This window comes from Polypterus senegalus, chromosome 10 (genome assembly GCF_016835505.1).
Source record: "Polypterus senegalus isolate Bchr_013 chromosome 10, ASM1683550v1, whole genome shotgun sequence".
In the NCBI taxonomy this organism is placed as follows: domain Eukaryota; kingdom Metazoa; phylum Chordata; class Cladistia; order Polypteriformes; family Polypteridae; genus Polypterus; species Polypterus senegalus.
The window spans coordinates 2,899,478-2,926,120 of record NC_053163.1 but is presented as its reverse complement, the minus strand read 5'-3'; the positions used below and the strand labels follow the sequence as shown (position 1 = coordinate 2,926,120).

General features: G+C 43.3%; 1 protein-coding gene across 2 annotated transcripts; it reads right to left on the bottom strand.

Annotated features, from left to right (window-relative positions):
- Positions 1-12,260: 12,260 nt before the first annotated feature.
- On the bottom strand, positions 12,261-19,597 carry LOC120536500 (tripartite motif-containing protein 16-like protein). Of its 2 annotated transcripts, none has more exons than XM_039764892.1 (6): positions 19,007-19,597; positions 17,863-17,958; positions 17,071-17,304; positions 16,819-16,978; positions 16,682-16,741; positions 12,261-14,852 (listed from the first exon to the last, which is right to left on the bottom strand). In XM_039764892.1, the coding sequence occupies exons 1-6, from the start codon at positions 19,538-19,540 to the stop codon at positions 14,302-14,304; spliced, it is 1,635 nt and encodes a 544-aa protein (XP_039620826.1). In that variant the 5' UTR covers positions 19,541-19,597; the 3' UTR covers positions 12,261-14,301. The 2 variants fall into 2 exon arrangements, with proteins under 2 accessions (XP_039620826.1, XP_039620827.1); XM_039764893.1 differs by having other exon boundaries at positions 16,828-16,978.
- Between the last annotated feature and the right edge of the window lie 7,046 nt (positions 19,598-26,643).

The following is a 26,643-nucleotide window of genomic DNA, read 5'->3' as shown; positions in this document are numbered from 1 at the left end:
TGTGTTTAATGAAGTAACCAGAATAACTGACAAAAGGGAAGCATAAGACACAATTGACTTTGATTTTCAAAATGACATTTTTGAGCCAGTCGTCCCAAGCAAAGGGACCTCTGAGAAAGATTTAGGGGTTAATGTTGGCACAACATTTTCGTCAGCTAATCCATGTGCAGGGATGGAGGAGTTGTGGAGAATAGTTTTTATATTCTCATGCCATAGAAACAAAAGCTCTCTGTGAAGGGTTAATGACGCTGCCTTGCACTCTAAAGCGAGAGCTGTATAGGCCTGGTGCTTGGACTAACTTTATTACACAGTCCTGTGGCGGCCCACCACAAGTTTGTAAAACAGCGGTCATACTGTAATCGGGGCAAAGAGGCTGATTCCATTCCTCCATCTCTTGCACCCACTGGGTTGTTACAGAATAATTGATGGAATATAAATTGAAGGAATGCAATTTGAAGAATACAAAGTGTGCTGATGTAACGTCAGACGTTGTGTGTGTGGACACTTTTTCTATAGTATCGTTTCTTGTGACTGAAGACAGAGAGATATAATTAAAGTTAGTAAAAATCTTTAATTGATGCACACCAGGCAAAGGCAAAATGACAGAGAAGTACAGTCCTAGGACACCTGCCCTTCGTCTGCCCTGAGGGGTTGGTGTCCCACATTTTTATAGGGTTTTTGTCTTATGACTTTAGTTACACAAGTATTTCAAAATATTAGCCTGAATCAGCACTAACAGAAATCTACAGGTGGAATACATCTGTTAGTTTCCTTAGCTTGGGGCTGGATGAGTCCACACTTGTGGTTTTTCTTTTGTGTAGTATCCTTAAAACAAGAAGTAGCACTTAGCACGCATACTTTAGGCACGCAGGGTCTTCATGACCCTTGTCACGTACACCAGATTGATCAAGCTGTTTTGTATTTTTCCACATTCCCCCCTTTTGAACAATCTGTGCGTGACAAGGGATAAGGGAAAGTTAGACGGCGGAGGCAAGAAGTGGGGAAGGAGGAGGAGAGGGGAAAGGGGATGTGGAAACTGAAGAAGCAATTTGGAGTATACATTCCTCGTGTAACATATAGGCCTTGGCCATGGAAGCAGTGAAGTACTTAGATACAATATAGCGAATAAGATGAATGATGCAACATCCAACAAGGAGAAGGACGATAAATGCTACTGCCAAAGAAATAAACACTGACTTTAGCCATTGGCCCCAGGACCCGAAAGTGGATGTAAACCACTGATCCCAAGGGTTAGGGATGCCAGGGTTAGCAGCGAGTTCATTAGAAAGGGCAGTAAGCTAATGAACGAGTGATAGAGCCGTCAGGAGCAGTATTATTGGGAATGTAGGTGCAGCAAGTGTCTCCAAACATTGCACAGACTCCGCCTTTCTCTGCTAAAAGCATATCTAGGGCCAACCTGTTCTGCCAGGTCATTAGAGAGGTACGATCCAACTGCTCATGAATTCCTTCAACGGCATCTTTTGTGAAATTAAGGAATCGTTGTTGGTGATAATACAAATAATTGATCCAATCGACATTTTTATTAATGGTGATCTGAGGTATTATGGACTCGAACCCAGCAGCTACCTGATCCCTTGCTTTAAATTTATCTGGGACTCCTCTGCGGACTCCTATGGAATCAATATATACTCCTGGGCCGTGTAGGGAGAAACTGGAAGAAGAGTCTGGGAGAGAACGGGTTCGGCGGGAAAAGTGGAGAGCTGGGAATAAGAGGGGTGATACGGAGGGTGTGAAGAGGGTAAGGACAGTAATCGGAAGGGCATAACTAGCTGTACAGGGGCACAAGTGCCAGACCAATCGGAGGGCAAGATATCGAATAGTTTTGACCTGCGGCACATTAACCAAATATCAGACCTACGGGTAGTTTGGGAAAGCAAAAATTTTGAAGAGTAGAATTAAAAGAGGAGTTGACATGGAAGGTTTGGGAGCAGAAGGAAGAAGGTAATTCTCCTACCCAAGCAGTTCCATTTGATTTAAAACATGTGAAATTGCCTTTGTGAGACTGAAACATGGGGGTAGTCATATGACGGGTGGGGGGAAAAAGAAAAGATAGAGTAGCACAATTGGAATTAGTGGGGATTTTGGGGTTAGTAAATAAGTAGAGAAGACAAGGTAACCCAGTGGGGTCAGAAATGTTGGATAGTGGGAAAGGGACTGTAGCTAAATGAGAGCGTGCAGCTGCCCAAGCGTAGCAATGTGAACGGTTAACCTGTTTTGCTGAATAGATTACCCACTGCAACCATCTATTCTGATCCCCATAGCCTGTCTCCACAGAGAAAGTGCTGGTTAAGGTATTTAGATTCAAAATCTGAACCAGGGGTGTTTCGTCGCGTGGAGACACAGTGGTGAGAAACTGAGTAGGAGAGGGGGACGGGGGAGAGAGAGCGGGTGTCCTGACCTTAATTTGGAAAAAATCCTCGGGGATCATAACCACTTGCATATGCAGCTAAGACATAAGTTCCTGAATCATGCAAAGAAGGATTCTTCAGAGTAATGATTAATGGATTACAATGATTCTCGGCACACTCATGAGGAGCGTGTCCTTTTAAAATAGAGAATCGAGTTTTCAGGCCATACTGTGTAGCCTGCCAAGGTTCATAACCCCAGTCATTTGGTCCTGTATTTGCAAACACGTCGCTCCAAAATCCACATTCAGAGTCCTCTGAGGAGGAACCTGAATCAGAGTCATACCAAGGGTAGCTTACACAAACATATTTGTCAGGCCATTCCCATTGTTCCTGTCTGCCAGTACAGGGGGCAATTGCACAAAAATCAATCTGGAATGAGGCAGTTTCTTCCACCTGGAAAGTCAGTGTCACCCGTGAAGTGGATAATGGAATGGAAAACAATAAGATTATGTATATTAAGGGTGCCATCTTTTGCAGTGTGAAGCGTGAATCCAGGCGGACAATCCTTAAACCTTTACGGCGTGTGGTATGGACAGAAGAACTTGGAACGGTCCTCTCCACCTAGGCTGATGCCAATGTTTCCTCCGAGTGTCCCGAACCAGGATCCAAGTACCCAAGGGAATTGATGAATCCTTAGTAGGTGGGCTGGTCCTCCAGGCCTGATTAACCTGCTGGTGGATGTCCTTCAATGAGGCTCGGAGACCTGCAAGACTGGAGAGAAGATCTTTGTCCACAGTGTGCAAATTCACATTACCCACAACCATGGGACGTCCGGTCAGAATTTCAAACGGTGATAGACCCAATTGTCGGTGTGTCCTTCCTCTCAATCCCATTAGAGCCAGGGGTAGAGCGTCCGGCCAAGATAAATTGGTTTGTTCACAAATTTTTGCAAGTTTGGCTTTTAGGGTACCATTGCACCGTTCCACGATACCCCCACTCTGTGGATGGTATTTACAATAATGATGTACATTGATTTGAAGCCAGGTAGTTAATTCATTTATAATGGAATTCACAAAGTGAGTGCCATTATCTGTTTGTAATTTCTGCGGTATGCCCCATCTAGGAATAATTTCTTTAATCAGAGCTTTGGCTACTGTTTTAGCATCATTGTGTTTAGAAGGGAAAGCTTCTACCCATCGGGATAACACATCGACAATCACAAGGCAATAAAGGAAACCTCTAGATGGTGTTAGCTCAATGAAATACATTTGGAGATGTTCAAACGGACTCATTGAATTAGGAGTAACGGCGGGACTTACCTGGGTGCCTTTACCTACATTAAACTTTTGATATAATGCACAGCGTCTATAGAACTGCTCTGCATATGTAGAGAAGCCTACAGCTTCCCAATGTTTTTCAACATCTCGAACCATGGCATCTCTTCCAGCATGGTCGAGGCCATGGGCAATTTTTGCCATACCTGGAAAGGAAGCCTTTGGGAACAAAGGTTTGTTAGTTTGCTTATGAGTCCAGACTCCATCAGAGAGGGACCCTTCTTTAGACCATTTTCTCTTTTTAGTGTCCGTGGCTGCACTCTGTAAAGAAATAATTTGATTATCAGGGTCCTGGTCATTTCTCTGTTGGAATAAAGAGATTGGTGTGTTACTGTATGCAGCCTTTTTAGCAAAATAATCTGCTAATTCATTTCCTTTGCTGACAGGATCCTGTTTTCCTGTGTGAGCTTGACATTTAACAATCGCTAGCTTTGATGGTTTAGTTATGGCTTCTAAAAGGGATTCGATTAGCTTTTGATGTTGGATGGGCTTGCCAGTACTGGTCTTAAATCCCCTGAGTTTCCGTAATGCTCCATGATCATGGCAGACTCCAAAGGCATATTTGGAATCTGTATAGATGTTATGATTTTTTCTTCGGACAGCTGGCATGCTCTGGTGAGTGCTATTAATTCAGCTGCTTGTGCACTTAAACTTGATGTAATTCGATTTGCTTCCAGCAGGCGGTCCCCTTGGACCACTGTGTAACTGGTTGAGGGTGCTCCATTTTCCAATCGCAAGGAACATCCGTCCACAAAAACCATTTCTCCATTTTCTAAAGGTGTTTCCTGTAAATCTACTCTAGGCTTTACAACCTTTGCTATTTCATCATGGAAATTATGCGGTTCACCTTCGTTGTAAGTAGGGAGGAGAGTGGCTGGATTTAAGGTGATCATCTTTCAATCGTAACGTTTGACAAAGTACAGAGTACATTCTGATAGTGTATTGCCCTAGCAGTAGTGAGATGTGAGGTCTTAGCCTGTACTAAAATGGAGTGTACAGCGTGAGGCACCTTTACTGTTAGGGGGCTCATGAGCACTATATCTGTACTGGCTAGCACAGCTTCTGTTGTGGCAGCCACAGCCCTAAGGCAAGGCGGAAGTGCTGCAGCCACTGGATCCAATTTTTTCGAAAAATAAGCTATTGGCCTTTGTTTGTCCCCATGTATTTGTGTTAGGACAGCATTCATATATCCCCCCTTTTCGTCCACAAACAGAGTGAATGGACGAGTGTGATCCGGAAGGCCAAGCGCAGGCTCAGAGATAAGAGCACTTTTTAAGTCACAGAGAGCCTTCTCAGCCTGTTCATTCCATTGCACCTGGCCAGAGAGAGGGATGCCAGGGGTATTAGCCAATTGTTGCAACGGCTGTGCTCTTTCAGTGAAATTTAAAATCCATTGCTGGCAGTAACCTAGAATGCCCAATACAGACAGAACCTGTTGTTTTGTGACAGGTCTTTGAAGATTTTGAATGGTGTTAATGCAATCGCTAGAGAGAGCTCTTGTTCCACGTGATGTCATGACCTAGATATTTTACAGTTGTTTGAATTAACTGCAGTTTAGCCTTTGAGACTTTATGACAATTGTCCCCCAGAAACAACAATAGTCTCTGAGTGTCCTGTGCACAATCTTCTTCCGTAGCACTACATAACATAATGTCATCTACATACTGTATTAATGTACTACCTCGATCTGGCCAGAACCCTTCTAAATTTTGAGCAAGCGCTTGTCCATATACACAAGGGGCTTCAGTATATCCCTGAGGCATGACAGTCCATGTCCAGCGGCGGCTTTGGAAAGTAAAAGCAAACCAAAATTGAGAATCAGGGTGTACAGTAATAGAGAAGAAAGCATTGGCTAAATCAATCACTGAAAAGTAACGAGCAGAGGGAGGGATTGTAGAAAGAATAGTGGAAGGATTAGGAACAATAGGGGCCCTAGGAAAGATTGCAGAATTTAATTGTCGTGAATCTTGAACAAAACGGCATGAACCGTCAGCCTTTTTTATAGGTAAAATAGGGGAATTGACCGGAGAATAATTAATTGGAATAATCGCACCGCGTTTCACGAGATCAGAATGTACGGCGGAGATGCCAGCCTCTGTTTCGGGAGACAGAGGATACTGGGCACAGTGCGGGTGGAAGGAAGATTTTGGGTAGATCACCAGAGGCTCACAATTGGCTATTCTTCCATAATCATTCTTTCCCTGGGACCACAGTGAATCAGGAAGCATAGAGAGCCAAGAAGGGGAAGTGGTTTGCATGAAAAAACAGAAAGGGAAGTGCGGCACAAAGCACGATTTACTAAAAAATCAGTTTGAAGCACAACTTTAGTTATTGAATGGTCTGAGGTATCAAAAATACCAGGGGCAACTTGTAACCAGTCTGTTTTATTAAGACATTGTTCTACCCATGGTCCGATTTCCACCCAATGAACAGAACTTGATTTGGCTAAAGAAACATGGGGTACTGCACCTCCAAGATAGAAAATATGCTGTGAACACGTAAGATGGACGGACACAGCAGCTCTTGTGGATGAAATGAAGATACAGGGGATGTGAAGGGTTTCGGGGCAAGTGCCTGAAGAAAGAAAAGATTCTAGTCAGGGGTGTCTACTTCTACAGGGAAATATTGAGCAGTACAGTGTAAAGTGTCAGGGACCTGTAAGTGGGGAAAAAGACAGGAGGGAAAAGAGTGAAGGGCTTTAAGAAGAATGGTGTGTGGGGAATATTTAGAGTCCAGGCTGCAAAAGAGGGTTTGGGGTGAGGGGCGATTTGACACAGTAACTGGGGGGACGAGCAGAAAAATCCTTGGTCAGTCATAGAAATAGAGAGAGAAAACTTCATCATGAGATCCCCTCCTAGAAGATTAACAGGACAGAGCTGATTTAAAAGAAATTGGTGTGTTAAAGTGGAACCACCAGAAAGCAGCTGAACTCGAAGGGGTTTTGAGACCAGTAAAACATGTGGTTGTCCAGATGCAGTAAGCACAGTTACAGTTTCGCCCGAGGCAGGGACCTTAGCCAGCGAGAGGGTGGACCGAGTGGCCCCAGTGTCAACTAGGAAAACAGTCTCAGCGCCATTGACAAGCAACGTCAATAAGAGATCAGTCTCTGACTTATGAGTGAGCAGAGGCAACTGAAGCGAGTGGCTGGGGGTCCCTGCGTGTTCCTATGCCCAACGCTGTTGATCCGGTGTGTCTGGAAAAACAGGCGGGGGAGGGGGTGCCGGGGATTGTTGCTGTTTCTGAGGACATTCCCGGCGGAAATGTCCAGGTTCGCCACAATTATAACAGGAATAAGGAGTCATATTGGGATTAAAGGAGGAGGGTGTAAAGGGGTTTCTTGATTGTTTAACGGACGGGGCTCCAAAGCCTCGGCCTCACCCTCTTCCTCTTCCTCGACCCCGAAAACCAGCTCCTCGTCCTCTTGCTAAAGCCCCTCCTGTGTAATAGTTCATCTGGGCGGCTATTAGCTTAGTCTGAGTGTCAGACTCTTTTTGCTTGCTTTGTTTTTCAGCATGTTCCGCGTGTCGCTTAACTTCCTCAAATGTAGCGCTCTCCCATCCAATACAGGAAATACGCACTTTGGTCTGTATGTCAGATCTTAGTCCTGAGACAAAAAGAGGAACTGCAGCACGAGTTCGATCATCTGCATTCTCCAAACCTGAGTGATTAGCCATAAGGTCTTGAATTCTATGTGCCCACTCATCAACTGTCTCGTCTTTCTTTTGTTTAGCGGCCGAGATAAGGGACCAGTCTGTGCCTTTCTTATATTTTTCTGAAATATTTTGTCTCAATGACTCCAATTGTATCTCAAAATCAGCTTCTCCACCGGCACCCTCTCCTCGATGAAAGCTTTGATTCCACGCCCAAGGCGCACCGTTTCTATGTCCCCAACTCACAGTCGCCCAGGTGGTGCCGAGTTTCCGTCTTAATACTTGCGTCCACTCTGCAGCATTAGGCTTATACATGCTGTCCAATTGCTCAAGCTGTTCAACAAACTTCAGTCCCCCTACGCCCTTAGGATCGGGCAGCTCAGAAACCACAACTTTTAATTCTTGAATGTACCAATTTCGATGAATCATGACAGTAGTAGGGTTCTGGGGTCCCACAGCCAGGGCGGGGTTATAACGAGGATTGGGAACCTCTATGAGTGGACATGTGAGCTGGGGAACAGGCGAGGTCTTTTTTCCCTGTCTTGTGCGATGTGCTATCGGGGATTCAAAAAGTACTTCATTCCCAGAAGAGTCGTCCTTATTGGGGTCATATCGATATTGCTCATCAAAGAAACCTGGTTCATCTGTTACTTGGGGTGCTGTTGGTGCATTGGGAGGTGGAAGTGGAGGGTCATGTGGTGGTGGTTGGTAAGGTGGGGGAGGGCAAATAACAGGGTACAGGGGATCTTTGCTATTGTTACTCTTCTTCTTTCTTTTAACTATCTGTGGTCCCGGATCTGTCTGAACTTTCTGCAACGCAATCAACAGCTCTTCCTTTTCTTTTCTAGCCTTTCCCTCATTTGCTTTCAACAATTCATTCTGTTTCTGTACCGTTTCCAAATTCCGATCTTTAATAACCAATTCCCATCGATCGAACATATCCATCCGATACAGTCCTCCATTACAACAACCTTGTGTATTTCGACATAAAATCTTTCTTATTTCCTGTATCTCACTTGCATCACCTGTCCCTTCAAGCGGCCAACGCCCACCGCTCTGCTGATTCCACTTTTTACATGCCTTTTTGAAATCCAGCCCTGTCCTTTTCTCTATTAACTTCCTGGGTGACCCATGTTTACGTGGCGTCTGTTGATCCTCCGAAAATAACCCTTCCAGCATAAAAGACTTCGAACTCCCGGAGCGCCGGTTGGCAGGCTTGCTGTTATGTGTTCCCATTATGTTCCCTTGCCTTTCCCCGAGCCCTGTGTCAGATTTTCCTTTAAATACTTATCCTATTCCTTCCCCTGTCCAATGAACTATTGGAGCGCTCAGTGTACCACTCACCCGCCCCCAATGTTCCCCTTAATATTCCCAGAGGAAGCGTACCGCACTATTTTCTTACATCGACTGTCACAGTGCACGGCGAAAACAAAGTATGTATATTCCAGTATATAGATAAAAATCTTCCTATGTTTCCTAACAGCAAGCCTATGCCGGCGGTGTACAAAAATGGGGATTTCCCCAGTACTTACCCCAGCCTGGGAGTATTTGAGCTCTGTCTGGAAATCTTTTCAGTCACCGTGGATCAGCCGAAGAGGAGACCGGGGGGCTCCTCACGCAGGAGCCGTCTCCAGGAACTGTAGTGATGTGTTCATGTTTTCTTGTTCTTGTAATAATTCTTGCAGCAGCATTTTGGATTATCTGGAGGCTGAATAAAGAACAGTTTGAACATCCAGTGAACACCGCATTGCAGGAGTCAATCTTTCTAGAAATAAATGCAGGAATTAATTTCTCAGTATCCTGCATATTTAGAAAGTGCCTTAATTTCCCAACATTTTTAAAATGAAAGGAAACATGTTTTGGACAATTTTGTAATGTGTGATTTAAATGACACGCTAGAGTCAAAGATAACTCTGAGATTGTGGGCTGATTTAGGAAAGCTAATGGTGATTACAGCTGAGCTAAATAATGACATAATAACATTGTGATTCCCTCCAATAATTACCATCTCAGTTTTATTTGTGTTTAAAGACAAGTAGTTGTCATCCATCCACTCCTGTAACTCATTCACACATCTAATTAAGGACAGCAATGGAAGTGTACAGTTTAAGCAAAAGACGATTAACAGGAGACCTGACAGGAGTGTTTAAAATTAGTCCAGTGGATCGAGACGGTGACTTTAAAATGAATTCATCAAGGACACGGGGACACAGTTGGAAACTTGTGAAGGGGAAATTTCACACAAACATTAGGAAGTTTGTCTTCACACTGAGAAACACAGACACATGGAGTAAGCGACCAAGTAGTGTGGTGGACAGGAGGACTTTAGGGACTTTCACAACTCGACTTGATGTTAATTTAGAGGAATGAAGTGGACAGGACTGGCGAGCTTTGTTGGGCTGAATGGCCTGTTCTCCTCCATATCATTCAAGTGAGTTTACAGCTTTTTTAATGTTTTTCATAGCAGTGCAATCTGGTGGGGTATGGAGGCCAGGACCCCACCAGCCCCTTAAAGCATAAGCTCAGTATTTTTCAAGTCCAACTTATTTCTTCACAATAATAGTACTGTATGTTTGCATTTGCCACATAGATTTGTGTTCTAAAGTTAAACATTTTCTATAAATTTTAAAATATACATAGCCAGTCCTGGCGTTTTTCATTAAATCCTATAGGGCATGGGGCGTAAAGCCTAAAAATGTACCAAATACGTCCATTTCTCAAGACAAGACAGTTGTGGAGTATCAATCTGTGTCTTGTGATTACACGCACATTTTAAAAGAGCTTGTCCTTTTGGAACAAACAAACACCAATATTATGAAAGTCAGCCATTTTGAAAGAAGACCCGTGTTGCGCACCACCTCAGCGCTTGTCTTCTTCTACAATAACCTTTCACCCCCCCGGGTAAGTGGCTTCCTCCTGACAGATCAAATCAAAAAAAAATTAGATTGACTTCCAAAAGCTCAACGAGACTAACCCAAGAATATTGCCTCAAGGTCTTCTACAAAGTAGTGAATTAAAGATCGGAAGGAAGAACTCATAGGAATGAGATTTCAGTTTTTGATTTTTAATACATTTGTAAATAAAAAATATTATATTATGGCAAACAACAAATCCCCCTCAAATGAACAACAGAAAAAAAATAAAAAGAATGAAAAATACAAAGAAAGAGTGTGTCTGACTTGACTTGACTTGACTTGACCAGTCCCAGTTAAGAATGATACAGGTGGAATGCTGTTGGTATGAAAGACCCCCGGTGGCATTTCTTGGCCCACTTCTACTGAATTATTCTTTCCTCTGAAAGTCCTCAGTGTTGGTGTGTTAGAGAGAGGATGTGCAGCTTTGTTCATAATGGCACTCATTTATGTTTTTATTCCACTACAACCTCCAGCAGGTCCAGAGGTTGTCCCATAGCTAAACCTGCCCTTTTAATGACCCTGTTGATTCAGCAGGCCTCTCTAGAAGTGATGTGACCAGCCCAGACCACTACACTGGCCATCACAGAGTTGTAGAAGATGTGAAGTATGTCACTACCCACATTAAAGGAGCTCAGTCCCCTAAGGAAGAAGAGCCCGCTCTGCCCCATCTTCTCCAGTTCCTTTGTGTTCTGAGGCCAGTCCAACCTGTCATTAATGTGGACCCTCAAGCACCTGTAGGAGTGGACCACCTCTACATCCTCCCCTTGAATAGTGACTGGCCATAGAGGCTCCTAGGTGCTGGGAAAGTCAATAAACACTTCCTTTTTTGTCAATGTTCAGTTGCAGACAATGCTCCATGTTCTCCCTGTGACTCCCCTCCTTTGTTTCATCCCCCTTATCAATAGACCACTGTGGCAAGTGGCTGGGGTGGTACCCAGCCGGGACACCCAGAAGGACCGGAGGAGGGCTTATGCCTCCTCCAAACCACGAGGGGGCAACTGCCCTGGTGGCTTTGGGGACCACGGGAACTGAGCTTGGAAGCTCAACCCAATGCCTATGGAGCCCTGGCCCTCAGCACTTCCGCCACACCTGTAAGTGCTGGGGAGATGAAGACCAGGGACACCCCATAGTGCTTCCGGGTGCACACTCGGTACTTCCACCACACCAGGAATGGGCGGCGGAAGCTCATCAAGAGGCACCTGGATCCAGGTGTGTATAAAAGGGGCCACCTCCCTCCATTCGATGGCTGGAGCTGGGTGGAAGAGGACGGAGCTTGGAGGAGAAGAGCGGAGATGGTCAGGAAGAAGGAAAAGAGGCATTGTGTGAAGGGCCTGGACTTTGGGGTGATTGGTGCTGCAGCACTGGGTTTGTGTGTGTAACTATTGTAAATAAACGTGTTGTGGTACTTTAAAATCATGTCTACCTGTCTGTTTCTGGGCTGTTTACCACACCCCATAAGTGCAGAGTCATCTGGGAATGTCTGCAAGTGACCAGACCTGCTGTTCTATTTCTAGTCTGAGGTGTGCAGAGCGAAGAAGAAATGGAGACAGGCCTGTTCCTTCAGTTCTCACAAACTGTGCTCTGCCCGACAGATGGTCCATCATCCAGAGGCTTGTCTATCTGCATATCTCTGTGGTGACCCCTTAACAGGGGTACTGAAGGTGCTGGAGAAATCAAAAAACATCATCCTCAGAGTGCGGCCCGGTTTCTCCAGCCTTGTGGAGCAGATACATCATGGTATCCTCCTCCCCTCTGGTCATTGTCCAACAGGCAATATCTGTCTGTTGTGGTGGTCTACCACAAGAGGACTCATGCAGTTCAGGGACAGCCTGTCAGAGGTCTTCATGAGGTCCACAACAAACTGAAATGTAGAGAAACAACTGGAGTCCAGAACCTTCCTGAACTCACTGCAAGTTTGAAATGAATACCCAAATTTTCACAAAAACATTTAAATAGTCATTTCCTTTATTTAGTAAAGAACACTCAAAAGAATAGCAAAGGAGCCAGCATTTCCAAAGTTACATAGAACATTAGGAATATTACATGAAATACACAGTAAGAGATTTAAATTAAAAAAAAGAAATACTAAGCAACAAAAATCCTAGAAAAAGAAAGAAAGACAAAATATAAAATAACAATCCAATATTTGAAAAAACCAAACGTCACAAGTGAAATGATGAAAGTAAAAAATGGTGGGAAAAAGACCATCAGAAACGAATTTACAAGAAGGGAGCCAAAGAGCAGCAGCAAGCGCATAACGGGGGCAACACCCAAAGACCCTCATTGAATGAACCTGAGGAAAGGAACAGGGCAACAAAAAACCGTACCGTCAGTACACTAACTGGAGTATTTTAATTGAGAAATCACAAGACGGTGATCAAACAAAAAGGGTCAAAGCTGGGAGATCAATGGAACTAAAATTGAGCAAAAACGAGCGGCAAACTCGACGACAAAAGACGAAGCACAAGGCCAGCCCTGCAAAAACAACAAGAGAGAATTTAACGAAAGACTTGGAAAGGATTTGGATACGCAGATCGGATTGGATACAGTCGACCTTTGAACCTGATTACCAATGGGTCATGACCTTTGAGGCCCTGCCCCTGACAACACTGGACGCTGGCCTAGCAAAACAACAGCAGCAGCCATAGGAACTCGAAACGGTGGCGAAAGCAGACTAAAAAATAACATAACTCCATAACGATTTGGAGAATGAAAAGAAAAATCTCAGAAAACCCCTTAAACGATCATGACAAACAATGAACAATATAGAATAAGAAATGAATAACACAACCCATCACATGACAAAGACCAAGTATTGAATGATTTAAAAGACAAAAAACTATGAAGGACTCAAAAACACAGTCCTTGCAACATCTCCCAATAAACGCCACATGTCATTATGGGATTTGGAAGTCTCTGTCAGGTCAGGTGGTCTCGTGCAGTGTTTCCCAAACGCCGGTCTACTTTAGGCCAGTCTGTTATGGCGTGTATATAAACGCTGTTATTGCCTATTGGAGGTCCACATAAAGCTGACTATGAAATGTCGGCACTCTGCTGAGCTCTTCTTTTAGTGAATCTCGAAGCAATTCACTCTTCTATTAATTGTTAACTGATCGAGCTGCTCAAAGTTCCAAGTTGGACCTTCCCTGCCCCTCAATAAAACGTTATTCAATCGAGCCACTTGAAACTCCAAAGGGAGACCATCAAAGGTCCACAAAGAGATTCTAAACCCAAAAATGTCCCAGTTATCATAAACATTGAAAGACACAGATGTGGTGCATCTGTCCATCTGCTGAGGTCAAAGCTGCTGATACAATGGTGGTCACCACCTTTTTGTGTCCAGCAACAAAAGTGAAGAGAAGATATGAAAAGGGTGGGGTGGTCATCCAAATCACGGTGTTGTGAGGAGCATCGGTCTGTCCTGGTCACAATGCAGGAACAAACACTGGTTAGGATGCCAGCTCATGACACTCCTGCTCGTGCCCATTAAATACTAATTTTGTGGCAGCAATTTTCCAAAAGCGTGTTGCACTTTGATCTAAGAGGGAGACTGGAGGAATCAGAGAAAGCAGGATATGGACATCAGGAGAACATGAACATTGAACTAAGTGTCCTGAAGCTGTGTGGCAGTAATGGTAAAGGGCAGGACAGGATTAAAATAATTCCATATTTACTATTTACAGACAAAAGTAGAATTTCTCATGCTGAGTGACAGGAAGTCCCATGTCCTTATTGAGTTTGAATTTTTAAAGTATCAATAGAGCACCAATGGCCATTGAGAAAACTGAACATAAACTGAGAGAAAAGGGAAATCAACTAATGGTCAGGGGGTTTCCCTCTGATGTCCACTAAATGAAAGTCAAGTCTGGTCATCTCAGGGGCAACCCAGCAGAAGAAATGGCAGGTCAGCGAGCAGGAGTGTGAGTCAAGTACCAGGAATGAAGTGACAAAACCTCTCTGACACGGTCCGTGGAAGTTTCTTAATGACTCTAAAGTTGTGAGACAGCCTGTGTGACAGAAGACATGAAGTGACCTACAGATGATAGCAGCTGGACTGGTTTGGAGGGCAGATGGCTACAAAGGATTCAGATCCAAGACGGAAAGCTGGATAGAGTGACTCGGTGAAGGAGGCGCTGAACCTGTACAGGAGGGTCATTGAATCTGAGACGCTATAAAAGGACAGCGAGCCAGCAGAATAGTCCAGAAACACACCAATTCTGTGACTAAAGGGGGCATTGATTTGAGTCTCCTTCTTATTGTGCCATGCAGAGCAGGAGCAATAAGAGCAACTCAAATTCCAGGACTTGTCATTGAATCCGAGGACACACTCATCACCCACTCCTTTCCTGCTGATTCCCTTATATGTGACTCCAATCTCAACATTTTTCCCACTCCACTCGACCTCCCAGTAAAAACGAGTCCCTTTCAGCTCCTCTCGGCACAAGACTTGCTGCCAGTAGTCAAATCTGTCAGGATGATCATGATATCGGCTCTCTTTTTCCTCTTGGGTCACCTTCTTTTTCCTTTCAGACAGGTGCAGGTGTTTGTGTGCCGTGTTGGGGTCCAGAGTGAGAGGCCGGAAGTCTGAATGGAGAGAAAAGACAAGAAAAAGAGTGTAGAAATCATTGTGAGTCATAAACCTGAGGGGAGAAGAAGATTGTTTGAGAACATCTGCATTGGTCAAGTGGACCAGCACAGGGCAGCACCTTGGACTCTACATTAATACCTGTAGTAGCTGTACTTGGATGTCTGATGAACTTCTGCAAGTGACCTGACCTGCTGTGTGAACATCTATCTATCTATCTATCTATCTATCTATCTATCTATCTATCTATCTATCTATCTATCTATCTATCTATCTATCTATCTATCTATCTATCTGTTATATAGTGCCTTTCACATCTATCTATCTATCTATCTGTCTATCTATCTATCTATCTATCTATTATATGGTGCCTTTCACAACTGTCTGTCTACACTCACCGGCCACTTTATTAGACACTCCTTTCTAGTACCAGGTTGGACCCCATTTGCCTTCAGACCTGCCATAATTCAACAAGGAGCTGTAAACATTCCTTCAGTCCATTCCAGTCCAGAAGATGGGGACACTGTGGTCATAAAGGGATGGATATGGTCAACAACAAAACTCAGGTAAGCTGTGACACTTGAACAATACTCAGTTGGTACAAAGGGGCCCAAAGTGTTTCAAGCAAATACTGTATCTCCCACACCATTACACCACCAGCAGCAGCCTGAACCGTTCATAGAAGGCAGGATGGATCCCTGCTCTCATGTTGTTGATGGCAAATTCTAAGCTTACCATTGAAATGTCACTGCAGAAATTGAGTCTCATCGGATTGTATGATATTCTTCCAATCTTCTGTTTTCCAATTCTGGTGAGCCGTGTGAATTGTACCCTCATTTGCCCATTCTTAGCTGGCATGAGTTGGCTCCCAGGTGTGGTCTCCTGCTGCTGAAGCCCACCTGCTTCAAGGTTGGACATGTGTGTATCATATAGTGCCTTCCACTTCTACATACCTGTTTATTATATAGTGCCTTTCGTGTCTGTCTCACTATCTATAGTCAGACATGTGTGCTTGGTGAGCTCATTTCAGGGTTTTGTTACACAAATGTCGTGACAGTTGTGCCCCGATACCTGGTGTTATTTCAAATCCTTTCACTGTGGGTGTTGGACTCCATCAAGGCTGCATCTTATCATCTCTCTTTGTTTGTGGTTTTCATGGACAGGAAATCAGTGTGCATCTGTGGATGTGAAGGAGTGTAGTTGAAGAGGCCAGAGATGGCATTGTTGCTTCATGCAGAGATGTTGTCCTCTTTGCGTCACCTGACTGTGACCTTCACCACGCACTCAGGTGTGAAGTGGCGGGATGAGGATCAGCGCCTCCAAGTCTGAGGTTGTGGGTCTCTCTTGGAAATGAATGAATTTCTTTGCCCAGGAGAGGGGGTGGACAACTGACCTTAGCTGGAATTCTGGTATCTCAGGATCTTGTTCACAAGTGATGGATAAAGGGAGCATGAGATTGACTTGCGGATAAGAGCAGCAGCAGCTGTTGTGCAGTTTGTGGTAGTAAACTAAGAGCCGAGTCTAAAGACAACCATCTCGGTGTGCTGGTTAAACTACATTCCTGTCCTCGCCTGTGATCATGACCATAACAATGAGATCACAAGTACAATAAGGAGAAGTGAGGTTTCTTGGCAGGGTGGCAGTGCTGAGAGTCTGTGACAGGGTGACAAGCTCACAGTAGGGTCTCTGCTCCTAACCAGTTGATAACATGGCCACCAATGTAACATCATAAAATCAGATTATAAAAGACCCTGCGGTACCGCTGGCCTCCACTAAATGTGTCGTTATTTAGTAGAATATTCAGACTCAATAGTAGAAGAACGCTTACATTTTAAAAAGTTGTTTCTACTTCTCAGGTTCTTCAGGACATCCCCTGAAACAACAGCCCCTAAAAGAGAGGAACAGTGAAGCAGAATGTGAGCTACCAGCTCATGTGATTAGGACATCTGAGGAAACACAACCCACCGGTCTTACTGGTCTTCACAAACTTCCAGCTGTTGATCTCCTCCAGTCTTTCCTTCAGAACGGTAAGATTCTTCCTCTTAGAGTCAGGAAGGAAATCTCCATTACCAGCATCCTCAGGTGAGCTGTCATCTTCAGGAGGGAGACTGAGAGATGGAAGTTTCTAAAAAAGGAAGGAAGAGAGATGGAGAACGTGATAGTCAAAGACACGTGTGTCAGAGGACCTGCCGGTGTCCTTTAGATCATCCCTCTCACCTTTAAGAAGTAGATGTGGTTGTCTGTCTGTGAAAGTTCGGCCAGCTCAGCGTCTCTCCTCTTCAGCTCCCTGATCTCCTTCTCCAGTCTCTTAATGAGCTCTTCTTCCTGTCGCACTTTCTTCCGCTTTTGATTTCTGATCATGTCGATCACAACTAACTTCAGTCTCTCAATGGACTGAATTGCAGACTTGAAGGTTTTCTGGTGTTCCTGCACCTCTTCTTCTGCAGAAATCTGAACAAGAAGACAAGAAACATTTCAGAGAAGACGTTAAACAAGACATATTAGCAGACAAGGGACAATGAGGACAAAGTGGAAGGCCATGAGAGAGGAGAGTCCTGACGGCACAAATACAGAAGGAGTGAACATTTCATGGCAGTGCCTTCCTCTCACCTACTGAATCATCCCCCAAAAGCCACATCATAAAATCCTTGGACAACACCTTTCCAACTTTGCCAATCCTTGGCCACTATGGACACCAAGAATTCTATGTTGTCATGTCTGAAAGAACTGACACTGCTAGACATCCACTAAGTCTTAATTGGTCCCTGCAGTACTAGGGTGTTGTACCGTGTTAGCCATTATGAATGTAGTGAGAAGTCAAGCAAAATGAGCCCTTTTATTGGCTAATTAAAAAGATTACAATATGCAGGCTTTCGAGGCAACTCAGGTCCCTTCTTCAGGCTTTGTCTTTGCTGGAAGAGAAATGTTCTTGAAAGGCCTGTGTCATCATTGTCTCATTTCACTGCTCACTTGACACTCTTCCCAGCGTGCTGTTATAAGGGGACTCACCTTGATACTCGCTGAAGTCTCCTTCAGTTTCTCCACTCTCTTCATTTTGTCCTGGAGTCTCTTTTTCACTTCTTTTGTTGTGCTCTCAAGCTGACTCTGTGTGGAGACAAAGCAGAGGAGATAAGTTTGAAGGAGGCTGAATCCTGGCCATTATTCTGTCCTCTCCATGTCCACTCCTTACCCGTTTGATGAGTCAATAATCATCTGCATTGTTCTGACATTTGTGTTCATAAGAATGACTTCTGAACTCGTTGAAATCACTTCCATTATTGGTCTGGCATATGACACACCCTTGGACTCGTCTTGATGTCTAGTTGTGTAAGAAGTCAAGCTTTCTTGGTGTCTAATCCTATGTTTGGTCCTCTAGACCCAAAAAAACACTCATTTTAGGTCTTCTTTGGACCATATTTTATTCAGGAAATTCCAGCCTTAGGGTGTCATTCTGAGAGAGTTCTGATGGAGCTGCACCTCTTTGACGCAGATGTAATGAAGGAAGGATGGGTGTGGATGGGTGTTCCTCACCAGCACCTCCTCATAACAAGGCATTCTGTTTCAGGACTAACAAGTCTATTTCTTGGCCTAAACCTATCTTTCCTCGTCTACATATCCTGACCATCGAACATTTGTAGAATTCCTTCATCCTTCCATTCTTTTTGTGCTGCATCTCTGCTCAGATTCCCTGGATGAGTGTGATTTAACAAATCGACTTGTGTGTCAGGACTGAAATACGAACTTTATCTACCCAACACGTACTCAACGTGCAAAGTGAGATGGGCTTCAACAAGAAATCTCCAAATTAGGCCAAATGCCACAGAACAGATCCTGCTAAACAGACGTTAACAGTATCTAACGTACGTAACTTGGGACAAGATCTCCTTACTTTAGAAAAGAATCAGAATGACATTAATGATGACAATTTGTGTCAGTGACAGTTAGTCACAACTGATATCACTGCTGCTTCATCATTACAGAACATCTAAGCCAAGCAGCTGCCATTTTTTGATTTCACTCAACAGAGCAATGGACATTAAAACATCTGAGGCCAGCCGGACGTGGACAGTACTGACAAATCTGAATGATCCCACATACAGCCCCCCCGTCCTCGACTCCAGGTCACCTGTCTCTTCCCAATTCCTTTCCTTACCTTTCTCTCAGCTCTCTCCTCATTGAGCGTCTTGGTGTCATGACCGCTGTGTTCAGTTACCACACACTCTGAGCAGACAAACACCTTGTCGGTCCTACAGAACATTTCCAGGACTCTCTGGTGCTTTGAGCAGAAGTTCTCTTTGAGATTTCCAGTCGACTCCTCCAGTTTGCGTCTCTTGGGGGCTGCAGACTCCCCAGGATGCTGCAGGTGACTCTTAATGTTGGAAGCCATTAAGGTCATTGAAGCTTTCTGTTTTCTCTTAGATGGAGTTCTTCTGACTCCATGTTCCTTTATCTTTTCCATCAGATCTGAAAGAGTCGTATTCTTGTAAAGCTGTGGTCTTGGGTGAAACTCCATTTCACACCGAGGGCACTTGCAGGTCCCCTTAATGTCAAACTGATCCCAGTGCTTATTAATACATTTCAGGCAGTAGTTGTGTCCACATGGGAGAGTGGCCGGCTCCTTCAGGACCTCCAGACACAACGAGCAGGAGTAATGACTCACAGAGAGGGAAGAGAGAGCTTCTGCCATCACCAGCGACGATGCCGTCTGACACCCGGGGATTGACTCTGCAGTAATGAAAGTGAAAGGAGCTTGAGTCCCTCAGCAGAATGCAGTCGCTCTCGTATTTATACTCTGTGAACTCATCACCCATTATAATCACTAAGACAACAGGCTTTGTGTTGGAGTTGACGTATGCTCTGAGTTACAGGGTGTGCAGAGTTTCATATTCCTGAAAAACAAAACTAAAGCTTCAGGTGAAGGAGAGCTGGGCCAGGAGATCACAAATTGACCGGACAGCAAGACACAGACAAGAACATCGTGAAGGACCCGACATCTTCCGCCTTCAACCTGAACCTCATCTGCACAAACCTGGGCCAGTTGACATAGCAGGTAATTGTGGTGTCTACAACAGACCACGTGACTCATGACGACCAAATGACAGATCTACAGATACAAAGGAGATATGAGAGGAACACACAACACCACCCTGACATGAAGTCCTGACTAGAAAAGATGGTAAAAAGAAATGGAGAGCACAATCAGCACTGCATTTATTGAACAGGAAAGGGTCGTGATGGGTATCAGCTCTCCATATTTGATGTCCACTCATCCTGGTGATGGTTGTAGTGGTGTGAGAGTAATGAGACCCTCTGGTTAGCAGGCCAGAGGGTACAGAGATGGTGATCAGTGGTCACATGACTACACTAAGCCCTAATTCACAAGTCGCCACTCGTCTCTCCTCTCTTCTGATTCTCTGTTATGCTTTGAGCTTCTTTGTCATTTATCTTGGGTTTTGCTGAATCTGAAATCCTCGTCTCGATGTCATATTGAGGGGCTTTACCACCCAACTCTGCAATCTGAATTTTGTTTAGAGTTTGACTGAGAGGTTTGCCAGCATAATTTGGTTTTGGGGATGGCGCTGCTATTTGGTGGGTTTGCATGATCCATTTTCATGGGGATTTCCCATAAACCACCGAGACTGCCTCACAGCTTGTGATGTCATCAACGAACCATTAAGAAGATCACAGCCAAACAGCAGCAAGATTCTAACTTAGTGCCCTGCTTACCTTGAAGTGTGATTTAAGTCCGGTTTTTTCCGGCGGCTGGCGCCACCACCACCTACTCAAAGCATCATGAGGCACCTACATTGATGGACTAAAAGCCAGAAGTCTAAGTGACCATCATCATCAGGTCCTTCCATGAAAACCCTAAATACAAAGAGGACTGTTTGACTTATGTTAGGTAGATTGCCCAGAGGGGACTGGGCGGTCTCTTGGTCTGGAACCCCTACAGATTTTATTTTTTTCTCCAGCTTTTGGAGTTTTCTTTTTGTTTTTTCTGTCCACCCTGGCCCTGGCCACCTTACTTATTCTATGTTAATTAATGTTGACTTATGTTTATTTTTTATTGTGTCTTCTATTTTTCTCTTCATTTTGTAAAGCACTTTGAGCTACATTTTTTTGTATGAATATGTGCTATATAAATAAATGTTGATTGATTGATTGATTAAGGGGGTTTAGAAGCAAACCTCCGCCCTGTGACTACCGTTTTTGGTGTATGATTTAACTTTTTTCAGTGTCAAGGAAAGAGGTCCCTGGCAGCTTCAGGACTTGTGTGCCAATGCAAAGCAAAATGGGTGATTGCAGTCCATCCTACATCACCAGCCAGGAAGAAGCCAGCAGCACTGGGCACAGATTCACATACCAGAAAGGGGGATGGCAGATGTATCCAGCAGGGGGCGCTAGCTCCCTTGTTGTAATGAGCTCTTTTGTGTATGTGGCGTGTTAATAATCCCAATCTATATAGATATGATATTAAAAGGCGATACTCCTCCCTTAGTGATACGGTGGTAAGAAATCACATAGGAGAAATAACTTTGCTTTCTTTAATGACGGTTTACGCGGCATAACAGATGAAGGAAGCCATGACAAGACCTTCAGTAGTAGGAGCCCGATGTGTAGAGTCTGTCATTTTCGTCATTGCGTTTGAAAGATTTTCCGAATCGGATGACGTTATCTCCCATCTGTCTGTCGGCTTCAAAGGTGTGCCAGGCAATGTGCCAAGGCTTTCTACTCTTTCTTCATGTGCAGGCCCCCACTTATGTAAACCATGCCAATCCCAAACAAGGCAAAGAGGATAGCGTTTCATGCTGACGTTGATGTTTCCCCAGCTGTCTTCATCTGTCTTGTCTTCTAATGCTTGCCTAGCAATTCCAAATGTTGAGCCCCTGCGCTAACCTGGCCTTGTGTTAGCTGGCCATGTGAGTAGAAAGAAAGGTAGATTTATAAACTTATATTTGTACAGAGCACAGTGACATAATAAACTTCTACGCTTATTACAGCAGAGAACGTAGAACTTGGAGTGGAGTTGCGTTTGCCATCCTAGTAATACGCGTCACAACAGCGCCATCTGCAGGATCAAAGACGCTACTGGAAATCAGCACGGCCAGTTATAGGACATCGTGAATTCCTGCTGCTTGCCGTTGTGGTTCTGCCAGGGCTTTATGCCCACCTTTAGTTTCTTTAACTCTTAGTTGTTTACTTTGTTACTTTTTTTGAGATTTATTTTATTATATTTATTATTGAGAATGTGTCTGTTGATTTCTTTCTGTTCTGGTGGGCCAAGATAAACACCATGCTGCAGACGGGAAGAAAGTTTGGTGCCCCAACCCAGTTGTCCCCATTTACTTTTAGAAAGGACTACAAAAAAAGTAATAATGCATGATGGCATGGAAGCGAAACAAAAGAAACTTCCATTACAAAATGTGGCTTTCAATAACGCGACTGCATTGACGCTCTCTGTAAGTTGGGGAGCCCTTTAGTTCTGGTCTCTCCATCTTCTTCTACTTTCATTTAATGGACGTTTTCAATCCAACTTAAGGTGCATTACCACCACCTACTGGACTGGAGTTGTGATTCAAAAAGGAAAAAACAAAAAATTTTGACTCCAAATACCTATATCTCCAATTAGATTCTCTCAAATAACTTTATAGTTTTTAAATAACTGAATATGAAGCTATGAATCAGTTTACATCCATCTTTATACCTTAATAACTGATCTAGCGTCAATTTACCATTTCCCAGGATTTAAATGTTGACCTCATTGTAATTTACACTCCATGCACCCTAATAATTCATGCTTAACTGTTTCTAGTTGATCTCATGGTCTACACACTCCAGACCGATGCTGTCCTATCTTGAATTGCGTATAATTTAGACTAATATGTCCATTCTGGTCTCTCTGGCCTCTCAGGCGGTCAGATCTCTATGAATTTGTCGAGTTTAGAGGAGCAGCAAAACATGGAGGCCTGCTGTGAAATTACCAGTGCATCTTTGAGTCATCCTCAGGGCTCCTCTGCGGTATGTGACACCACCCCAGGTCGAGAGGGGGCACTCTCGATAACCACGTCCCCTCCTTTTCTTCCTGCCCCCTGCGGGCACCTGACTCCTTCTGTATTTTCCTATTTATCACGAGTCCGGCAGGAGGTCTTAAAGCAGAGCTCCGTGGCCTTACCTCAATTTGACCCAAGACCCCCCTTTTGCTGTTATTACTTAGTGGACGCCTGCAGTTTCGTTAAAGTTTATAGAAGTTAACGTGGATGATCAATTTGTCCCCCCAACATTTCCTTGTCTGGAGACTTGCAGATCGTCCACACATCACAGATGAGAACTGAACGTATGAAGGGGAGGCTGAGCTTAGCAGCAAGGAAAACATCAGGGCAGCTTTGTGTCTAAATGTTCAAATATTTCAAAGTGGACAAATTCAGCTCTAACACTTTCAAGCCGGGTGTCAACAAAAGTCGACATCGAGGGCTAGAAGGACAAACTTTGTCTGGAATTTATTTTTGGTTTTAGCCTCTGAATAAAGCAAAGGCCATGAGATAAACTTGAATTGCCATCCACGGCCCTAACAGCACAGTCGCTCTTGTCAAAGTAAATCATTGGCAGAGGACGATTTGTGCATTTTCGACGACTCATATATTGAGAAAATGGTGTGACTTAGCATTTGTTTTATCATGAAAAAATATTCATGAGAGACACTCTAAGGCTCTTTGATATTGGTGGGCAAGTTAAAGTTAGAATTAGAAAAGCCTTGGTTTACATGTACAGCCCACTATTGTATGTGACATTCTGTCACCTCTTTATTCTTCAGACACAACAGTGGCCACAGCCCGGTCGCTGGCTCTGCCAGCTTACACATATGGCACTCTGCACCCGGTGTGAGGGTATAACAATAACTTCAAATACAACCCAAGAACACCTTAGCAATGGCTGCAGTCGGCTACCTCAGCTTCAGTACCTTTAAAGAGGATCTGCTCATGAGCCGCACTCCTGCTGGGCGCCTTCAGCTCCCTCATGGTTACCCCCTGAGAGGTCTGCACTTCAAACTACTTTAGCAAAGGCCAAGGGCTGCTTGAAGATCTGCAATGCCAACTGGGTGGCCTTCCCTTTGAGGGACCTGCATGGATGGTCTAACAAAGACCAGTAGAGCCTCCTGCCAGGTTACCTTCATGCTTTGGATCCCAGAATGCTTAGATATCTCTAAATATCTCTTAATCATGTGAAGATATCTTGAAATGCATCTCAAATTAAGATATTTTTAATGCACTTCAAGATATCTTTAAATGATTTGCAGATATCTTTAAATAAATACTTGTACATTTAAAAATATGTTTACATGAATTACAGATATCTTCAAATGAGCACTTATATATTTAAAGATATCTTTAAATGATTTGCACATATTTTTAAAACGAATTGCAGATATATCTAAATCACTTGCTCTTTATTTAAAAGTTATATTCTTTATTCAAAAATCACATGACTTCCTGTGAACGGCTCCCGTTATTCGTTTGCTTATTACAGAATTACAAATATACTTATATTGGTATTTTCCAACGTAAAGGAATAGTGCAGTCTCACAATCACGCCCCAGAGCTATTGCACAACATTCATTTTCTAGTAATTTTTCACAGTTTTAATTATAAACAGCACCGTTTCACGTGAAATCACAATGGCAGCTGCCGCACGTTTGGGTTTCTTAGTTCGAATAAAGGCGGACGTTTCCAGTCCGACTCCTCGATATTTTACCTTTTTATCCTGGCGTTAGTATTTTTTTTTTTCCATATTTTTTGTCCATGTTTGTAGAATATGAAATATGAGAGCGACTGTCTGCGCCGTTTATGTTTGCTGTGCATGAGTTGCTCTCAGCGCTGGTGTTTACTTATTTATATGAAAGGCAATTTCAAATGTTTATCATGCGGCTTTCCTACGTAGACGACATTTACATAACTGTGTGCTTCTGTGTTCTGTTTGGCTTTCCTTTTGCAGATCACATGTCCAGAGAGAGGGGTGACGTCCAGCGAGTGTTAGCCCAGGCGCTGACATCCGGACATCAAGCAGAAGACGAACTTGGAGCAGACATGGAGGGGCAGAACTCGGCTGCAGATTCTGAAGCGGCCGCATTGGTTCGCGACACATGAGCCTGCAGAGGAGGTGATGACTAAATAACTTCCAGATCGTGATACGGAACAATTCACTACATCATTAAAAATTGGACGTTTATCACGATTCATTCATGATGGAGCTTTATACCCACCTTCCTTTGCAAGTTTGTCAGTCAGTCAGTCAGTCAGTCAGTCAGTCAGTCAGTCATTACTCAACCCGCTATATCCTAACACAGGGTCACAGGGGTTCTCTATTGTAATTATAATGAGCGCATACTAACAAAAATGTGATGTATTAGATTTAAACTAATTTGTGAAACAGAACCTCCCACTGTATTTTAATAGGCAGAAAATATAATGGACAGGTTAGAGGAAATATTTGGAAAACCAACTTGTTTCTGTTACAAAAACATAATGAAGACTTTGTCCTCCACCATTAGAAATGGCCAGGATGACAAGAAATGGTCTAGGTTAGTAATTTTAATTTATAGGTGTCTATATTTTGGCAGGTAAAGTATTAATTGTATTAATTATGAAGTGATTTCAACATCTGTAATTACATAGTCTATAACTAAAACCTCAAAAGCGTTGTAAAATATAACACTACAAAGAAATGGCTGTAGTTAACAATTTCAAATATTGCAGGTGTTCCTAAACATGAACATCCCGATTCTACTGAAAGATATGGCTCAAGATCAATAATTCAAAGGAAATGGAATTTCTCTCATTTTGAGAAGCTTTCCTGAAGCACCATTGCATTTGACCGGCTTCACCTTTGCAAAAGCAGAAAAAGGCCGACGTCTTAAAAAACTTGCTGCAACAACAATACATGATTTAGAATTGGAAATTGGAAAAGGGAAGATTTGTGTAGTCCCCGGACGAGATACACCTCTACCAGTTCAGGTTTGGAAGCAAATGAATATTGATAATAAAATTGTGAATATTTTTTTTATTTCTTTCATTTTCACAGTAACATGTTGGAAAAGAAATCAACAGGCAGCTAAATTATTTCATTGAAAGTACAAAGTTGCAGGTCTGTCAGCAATAGCTAATGTAATATTTGATCCTGATGTCTTTATGTCAGTAAAGTTGTCTGGTAAAAGAAAATGATGCAAGTATCTATCTATCTATCTATCTATCTATCTATCTATCTATCTATCTAATCCTGCCGACTACATCTATCTATCTATCTATCTATTATATAGTGCCTTTCATATCTATCTATCTATCTATCTATCTATCTATCTATCTATCTATCTATCTATCTATCTATCTATCTATCTATTATATAGCACCTTTCATATCTATCTATCTATCCATTATATAGTGCCTTTCACTCTATCTATCTATCTATCTATCTATTATATAGCGCCTTTCATATCTATCTGTCTATCTATGATATCACACCTTTCATATCTATCTATCCATTATATAGTGCCTTTCACATCTATCTATTTATCTATCTATTATATAGTACCTTTCATATCTATCTATCTATCTATCTATCTATCTATCTATCTATTATATAGCGTCTTTCACTCTATCTATCTATCTATGCTGTAGATAAACCAATATGGTGGAAAGAAAAGTCTGTCATGAACAGGCAACCACATCTGGTCGAGTGTGTGGCCTTATTACACTTTCTTACAGCAGCACATGTATTTTAAGGCAGTATTTTACAGCA

Bases quoted from the DNA above. Each gene is read 5' to 3' on its own strand.
- LOC120536500 (XM_039764892.1), bottom strand. From the start codon at position 19,540: ATGGCAGAAGCTCTCTCTTCCCTCTCTGTGAGTCATTACTCCTGCTCG. The intron at 16,979-17,070 runs GTGAGAGGGATG...TTCCTTTTTTAG, and splicing joins ACCACATCTACTTCTTAAAG to AAACTTCCATCTCTCAGTCT. The intron at 14,853-16,681 runs GTAAGCGTTCTT...CTCTCCATTCAG, and splicing joins TAGAAACAACTTTTTAAAAT to ACTTCCGGCCTCTCACTCTG.